This window comes from Malus domestica, chromosome 12 (assembly GCF_042453785.1).
Source record: "Malus domestica chromosome 12, GDT2T_hap1".
Taxonomy (NCBI): Eukaryota; Viridiplantae; Streptophyta; class Magnoliopsida; order Rosales; family Rosaceae; genus Malus; species Malus domestica.
The window spans coordinates 28563525-28571399 of record NC_091672.1 but is presented as its reverse complement, the minus strand read 5'-3'; the positions used below and the strand labels follow the sequence as shown (position 1 = coordinate 28571399).

The 7875-nt window shown below is 36.0% G+C and overlaps 1 protein-coding gene across 1 annotated transcript; it reads left to right on the top strand.

The window, feature by feature from the left end:
• Positions 1-439: 439 nt before the first annotated feature.
• On the top strand, positions 440-4391 carry LOC103450948 (serine--tRNA ligase-like). The gene is made up of 9 exons (XM_008390356.4): positions 440-809; positions 941-1011; positions 1721-1882; positions 1966-2071; positions 2228-2421; positions 2680-2783; positions 2866-3049; positions 3520-3699; positions 3983-4391. Exons 1-9 carry the CDS (start codon positions 677-679, stop codon positions 4190-4192), a joined length of 1344 nt encoding a protein of 447 aa, XP_008388578.1. The 5' UTR covers positions 440-676; the 3' UTR covers positions 4193-4391.
• The last annotated feature ends 3484 nt before the right edge of the window (positions 4392-7875 follow it).

The window sequence follows — 7875 nt, the reverse complement described above, 5'->3', positions numbered from 1 at the left end:
TAGGAATGGTGTAGGTATTTATAGAAAAAAAAAATAGATTTTTTATTTTTAAATTCATTCAAAAAAAAAAAATTCAAATTACAATGGTAACCTGATGACAGCATGACGTTAGCTAGTCGTTGCTAGTTGGCGTCATACTAACACCAGGTACTTGTTGGCATTCAAATGGGATGAGTTGAAACGCTGGCAAACTGTCAAGTTTGACATTTTGGCGCTGGAGGGCGGGCCAAATGTCAAGCTTGACATTCTGGCGTTAGAGGGCTGGGCTGAAAGGCTGGCTGAAAATGGTCAGCCCGGGCCCACAAGTCTTTTGACCTAATCCCCGGTTGGAGATGATTTTCTTGTCATTCCGAACTATTTTTAGCTCTATAACCCTTTGATCGAATCGTTTGGAGATGACCTTAGTGAATAAAATCTCCAAACAGACCTAATAAAAAACAAAATAAAATAAAATAAAGTGAGGCCGATAAAAATCGGGTCGAAGATATGGCCATGGGAAATCGGGGCGGAAATCCAAATCATCGACCCTAAATAGGGAAAATCAAATAAAATACAAGTAGGGTTTTGGGGATCACTCTCACTCAGTAAGGATTAGCGTTACTTGTGCGTTGTTCTTCAGCAAGCATCCAACTTTTTCGGATTCCAAACTTCAATCCGCAGTCGGAAGAAGAGAAAGATGCTGGACATCAATCTGTTCAGAGAGGAGAAGGGCCACAACCCCGAAATAATCCGGGAATCTCAACGACGACGTTTCAAAGGCGTCGAGATCGTCGACGAGGTCATCCAGCTCGACAAAGAATGGCGACAGCGTAATCCCCCATCTCTCTCAATCCATTTCTCTATTTAAAAGCTTGAGTTTTTCATGAGCTTTGAGATTTATTTTGAATTAATTAATTACGATTAAAGTATTGATTTTCGTGGTGAAATGATGAATTTTTAGGTCAATTCGAGCTCGAGAGCCTTCGGAAAGAGTTCAACAAGATCAACAAGCGAGTTGCTCAGCTGAGGATTGTGAGTATTTTTTTTTTCCTATTTGAATGTTATCTTGATGATCGGTTGTTTTCCGAAAATACATCCTTAAGGTTATTAAATCCTGAATTTTTGGACTGTACATGTGTTTAGAAACTCAGAACAACTTATGAAACTCGTATTTGCGAAACAATTATCAAATGATAATAATTGTCTTGGCACCATAAGTTAGGTCAGTTTTAGTAGATTTTCCCACTAGGTTTTGATTGCCTTGATTTCATGTTGCTAGTGAATATTGTAGAACTTTGAGAATTTGTTCTCAGATCACTGACTTTGAAAAATAAGTTCCATTGATTTTGTAATGGATGAGGAAATTGCTTAACGAGGGTCGGGGTGGTGGCATGGAATTGCGGTGGTGATTTTGATGCTTAATTGAGTGTTTATATTATTGTGGCTACTACTGAACTTGTAAGCATATGATTGTAAAGCAGGCCCCTTTGCATATACAGATATTAGAATGTGTGTGGAAATTTGATTGAGAATGTTATCCCGATTCTAGAAACCTAGGTCATTAAAACATTGAATAAGATTTTTTTTAATCCCGCTTTCTCTTAAAAATAAGAACGGATTCTTATAGGGCCATCCAGTGCAGTTTGACTGAGTTTGTTTTCTTTAAGTATGTATGTTTCTATTCTAATACATTGGTTATGTTATCTATGGACTGGATGTTAAAAAATTTCTGGATTAAAAGGCAGGAGAGGATGCAACTGAGGTGATTAAAGACACAGAGGAAAATAAAAGGTTGGCAGCAGAGAAAGAAGTTGAAGTGCGAGAAGCTTTAACACAGTTGAATTCAAAACTGGACATCATTGGAAACCTTGTGCATGATTCAGTTCCCTTTAGCAATGATGAGGTAATGTTGGGTACATTGATTTTTCTTTTGCTATGGGTCTATGTAATTCTTATTTTTATATGTGGTGTTTTTATGTATTTTAGGAAAATAATGCTGTGATTAGATCATGGGGTGACAAACGAGTGGAGCCAAAACTCAAAAACCATGTTGAACTTGTTGAGCTTCTTGGGATCGCAGACTTGAAGAAAGGTATTGAGTTCTCTCTCTTTCTGGGTCTATAGGGTTTGAAAGAATTGGAAAGTTATGGATGATATTGCATTTTTACTTCTTATGACATGTATAATCTCTAGATTCGCCTAGTTCCGCACTAGCCTGTTTTTAACTCAATCTGCTTAAAATGTATAGGCGCTGAAGTGGCAGGAGGTAGAGGTTTTTACCTGAAAGGTGTTGGTGTACGCCTTAATCAAGCTCTGATAAACTTTGGTCTTGATTTTCTTGAGAAAAGGGGATATACAGAACTGCATACCCCATTTTTCATGAGAAAAGATATCATGGGAAAATGTGCTCAATTAGCACAATTTGATGAGGAACTTTACAAGGTAGCTTTTGGTAATATTTGCCAATAGTTTTTGTTTTATAGGGCCATATAGAGTTGGCACCCAAGCTTTTTGTTGTAATTGTGAAATTTTAACTTACAAATATATGGGCCTTGTTTTGTGTTAACTTGTCAAGATACTAGAATTGGTTCGTATTGTGGATGTTTTTCATTCTAAATTTTTAATGATCCATTGAAATCATATTTCCTACATTTGGTTTGCTTAACGTGAGGATGACTTTAATTTATTTTTGTAGAACAGGTTACCGGTGAAGGTGATGACAAATATCTGATTGCTACATCTGAACAGCCACTTTGTGCATATCATATAGATGATTGGATCCATCCATCCCAGCTACCCTTAAGGTAGTAACATTTTGTTGGAAAATTTATGTATAAAAGATGATATTTGTATTCCATTCATTAATTTTTTGGTTTTTTTTCTCAGATATGCGGGATATTCATCTTGTTTTCGTAAAGAAGCTGGTTCACACGGTCGAGATACCTTGGGAATTTTTAGGGTTCATCAGTTTGAGAAAGTTGAACAGTTCTGTATTACAACCCCAAATGGCAATGATTCTTGGGAAATGCACGAGGAAATGATAAAAAACTCTGAGGAATTTTATCAAGCGGTACAGCTTTTTCCCTTGAGAACTTATTTCCTTTTCATACTTTTGCTTTTTGATCAAGTTTGGGAACGACGATTTAGTGACTGGGTGACTTTGGAATGCCAAATGGCATCTGTAGCACATACCCCATGTTTAAGTTTACGTTTATTCTACTTTTGGGAGGAAAATATTTGAATTGCATGGTTGTCACTGTATTGGTTGAGAGATTGATGCAGATACACCTGCTTATTGTAAACCAAAGTTGGATGCCTTTTTATGGATCTGATTAATGTAGATGAAAATCTTCTGTTTAGTAGTTGTTGAGAGTTGAAATGTGAGGAAGAGTTGTCCCACATCGGTGAGGGACAAGATTTGCTATGTGCTTATATGGTCATGGGCTACTCCCCATATTGCCAATTGGTTTTATGGTGAAACCTCAATTTCATCAATAGTGTTATTTCTGAGTATGATATTTTGAATTTTGTCACTTGCAGTTAGGGCTCCCCTATCATATTGTGTCCATCGTTTCTGGTGCTTTGAATGATGCCGCAGCAAAGAAGTATGATCTGGAAGGATGGTTTCCTGCATCTCAGACATATAGAGAGCTGGTTTCTTGTTCAAACTGTACGGACTACCAGTCAAGAAAGTTAGAAATTCGATATGGGCAGAAAAAGGTAGGTTAAATCTGACATTTATCACATATTTCTGATTACTGCAGACTGTACTTCTAATTAACATAAAGATTGATTATGTGTGCCTCAGCAATTTAATTAGCCTCAGCAATTTAATTAGAAAGAAGATAACCACTTACTTTTACCGTAGGTCATATACCATTGAACTGTATGCTCTGATCAAATTTAGGAAATATTCTGTTCATATGGTGTTTATTGAACTTAAGAAGGTTTTGTTGTTACCTATTGAAATATTATTTTCACTCGAGCCTTTGTGCTTTTACAGAGCAACGAGCAGACAAAGCAATATGTTCACTTATTGAACTCAACTCTTACTGCGACAGAGAGAACCATGTGCTGCATTCTCGAGAACTACCAGACCGAAGAGGGTGTAAATGTACCAAAAGTTCTTCAACCTTTCATGGGTGGAAAGGAGTTCCTACCGTTCAAGGAGAAACCGGTCCCTGAAGTCAAAGGGAAGAAATCGAAGGCCTAAAATTCATAATTTTTATAGTTCTTCAACCTTTCTGGATATATCGCGTGCGTAAACCCGTCTACTGATTGTTCTGAGAAACTCTGAAACCCAAAGTCCATGTCTTGATGTAACGAATTAAATATACTTAGAGCTTGTATACCTTCTGATTTCTGATATGCATGGTTCTGTCTGATAAGGCGGATGCTTGACGCGCAAGAAACCTTAATTACATACTGTTTCACGAGTTAATTTACGGAGTTTTACTTCGAACATTGGGAGGGTAAATTGTTCATACATTCTGCTTTCACATTGTCCCCTTTCTGAAAGAAATCTATTTGTTCTTCTGCAGGGTTCACCACCCCGTTCGTTTGATGGGTTGTCAAGAATTCAGGTCATCGTCGATCCTCGAAGTGTTTGAAAAGCCGTTCTTCAACTTTGTCCGGGGATTTGGGTTAAAAAAAATGACCATGATGTTGAAATGACATGAAATCAACTTTCTTTTCCAGTCACTTTTTACCTTAACCCTTGGTTTTGAGCTCACAAATTGGAAATTTTGCTTTGTATGGGGATAAATCTTGAAATCTTAATGAAGCTTCAATTTTTTTAGATGAACGATAGCGCTTTATTGAAACATTAAGGAGCGATACATTCTAGAGTAATGTTAGGACGATTAAATTTGTAGACTAAGTTTTGTAAACTAAATGACATGGAAGTTGATGATTGGGTTATTACTTAAACGGTAATAAATGTGCTAATTATTAGTTACACATAATTTAGTTTACAATGTTAATTTATAAATGTAGTCTCGTTAGCATTACTCTACATTCTAATACAATGTATTGGAGAAAATCCGGAGCTTCAAACCAAAAGTACTCGTGATCAGAATGTTAGACCCCGTCGAACCTTAGCTACTGCACAAATCCTAGATTATAAGCTAGTTGCAGGCTTAAGTCACCACCAATGTAAAACTGACACATGGGCCAATCACCAATGTGAAGCTGACACATGGACCAATCATCACAGCTCCTCCACGAATTGAAGGTGAGGCCGAATCCCGATCATCTTTGTGTGGATTTCAGAGGTTCGTGAATCGTGTTTGTTCATCGTACATCACGTAGTTAGAAATTACTTTAAATTTTTTTATTTAAAATTTAACACAAACAATACTTGAAGAAAATTGACTGTACAACGTACAATAAACAGATACAATTCACGGAACGGGTGAGGATCCTGTTGGGTTGAGCCGACTCGGCTTGTTTCTTTTCAGTTTACGGAGGCTGACTCAGCCTTCATGAAAGAGGAAACTTGTCCTGTGTGAAACACATGAGCTATCCAAAAGAGTTGGTCCCTCGATTTGGGTTATATAATATAATTATTAAAAGAAAACTTTAATGAAAATCTTTCGGTACTGTTCATTTTAATGAAAAACCAAATTTTTACACTAAAAAATCAATCATGATACTATTCATTTTATCATTTATTTTGTCTTTATCGTTAAACTCAAAGTTTTCAAGCCTTCTTCATTAGTTTTTTTTTTATTAAAATAACACATTTTATACATTATGTTGTCGATATCAAATATAATCATATTGTTTTAGTCAATTTTATTATCTTTCTCGAATAACTTTTCATATGCAACAAAATAATCCAGAGCCCACAAATTGAAATATTTTTGCATGATTAGGATTAAAATTGATAGTCGACACTCTATTTTTTACGTCGAATCTTGTAATTAGGATTAAAATCGTGGAAATTACTGTATTTGGAATCTTGCTTTGCTCTCGAAGTCAAAAAGCGACGACTTTGAAGCATCAACTTTTAGATTTATCTTTCTCGCCCACAATGACAGGGAGATTCCCATGTCCCAGATCTTGTCTATTTGCTGTGTTTGTAGGGTTGCTTCTATATTTTTCCGTATTCAACATCAAATCCATCGTTAGTTTTGTTAAGTGGAATTGAGGATGTATAATAAGATTTAACCACTTTCATCCTTCATGTTACACGTGATTTACGTGATTGAAAAAGTCACGCGATAAGTGAGATAAAAAAATAAGTTGATATCCCAGCTACACGAGAAATTTTTCTAGGTACCGAGTACACAAGATAGCTACATGTTGGCACTTGAGTTACCATCTTCCTAATTAGTCCCTAATACTCAACTTTTTAGAAAATAATTATAAAAAAAAATAAAAAACAGAAAAAGTTAAGGGCCTGTTGAAAATTTTAATCATTTCTCAAAACATTTCTTGAAAACAATTTTCTTTAAAACTCAAAAACCTGATTGGTTTGCGATTTAAATTTTTTAATCTTACGACTTAAACTAGACAAAGAGATCTAAAAAGATGGGGTTGCAGGAGAGGGAGAAAGAGGAGAGATGAGGAAAGAAAGTAAGAGATGATTGAAGGAAAGAGAAAAAAAAGAGGGGATCGAACAAGATAGAGAGGAAGAAGAGTGAGAGAAAGAACCGAGAGAATAAAGATAGCTGATTAGAGGAGAGATGAAAAAGGTTAACAAAAAAAAAGGAGAGAGAGATAGATTTGGAGTGAGAGGGGAAGAGTGAGAGAAAAGAAAGAAGTGAGTTTAAGTTTAAAGACTTTAAAAATTAACTTTTTATGTTTTTAGAAAATATACTATACTTTTTAGTTAGTCTTGAATTCCGTTTTTGAAAATTATCCTACCAAACAAGTTCTTAAGACCATCTCCAACCCTTGGGCTAAAAGCCAAATTTTTTAGCCCGGAAAATTTAGCTTTTAGCCCAGAAACATCTTTTCTGCTCCAACCCTTCTACCCTAAAATTTTAGCCCGGAATTATTAAAGAATGAAATTAGCCTAAATTTTTTTCTTAAATCAATTGTTTTTAAAAAAATAAATATGTAGATTATTGTAAATTAATTTTATGAACATTTTAATCTAAAAAAATTTAAATTCCGATAAACATTTCGCATTTAGCCCGGGGGGAAAGCTGGGGGGTATTTGGCCCAGAAATAGCATTTGGCATTTAGCCTAAAATTTTAGCATGGGTTGGAGAGTGTTTGGGGGGGTAATTTGGGGGGTAATTTGGCTTTTAGCCCAGGGTTGGAGATGGTCTAAGGCCTAAAACTTGAAAATTGTTTTTAAGTTTAAAAAATTGGATTCAAGTAGAGTACCAAACAAGCTCTAAATAAAACACAAAACCCAGATTCTCGTTTTAGGTCTTCGACCTCCACCCCACCCCACCCATCTCCCCCTCACCTATCTCTCTTTTTCCCTTCCTCTTCCTATTTTTAATTCTACTCCTCCCTTACGCCGGAGAAGGATCTCAGAAATTGTCAACGACACTCCTAGGCTTCGATCGGAGATCAGTGACTGTAGATCTGAAGGTCGGAGTTGTCATCAATCATTCTTGGGTACCATGTAAAGCTAAGAATGGAAGAGGAGAAAGGAAAAAGTATGAAGCGAGAGAATTTGATGGGGTTTCTCCGGTGAAAATATCAACTTTGATGGAGGTGCGTGGTGGTTGGGTAAGTTCTAGGCGGCGAGGTGGGTTGTGTTGTGAGAGGGAGGGTGATTATTTTTAATTTTTATTTCACTTAAGGGTAAATTAGGAATTCTGATTGACAAAAAAGTATACTAAGTTGACATTTTCCTAATTAAAAAAGGGAACTTTAACGAAAAGCATCCGGTACTGTTCACTTTAACGAAAAACCACATTTTTATACTAAAAA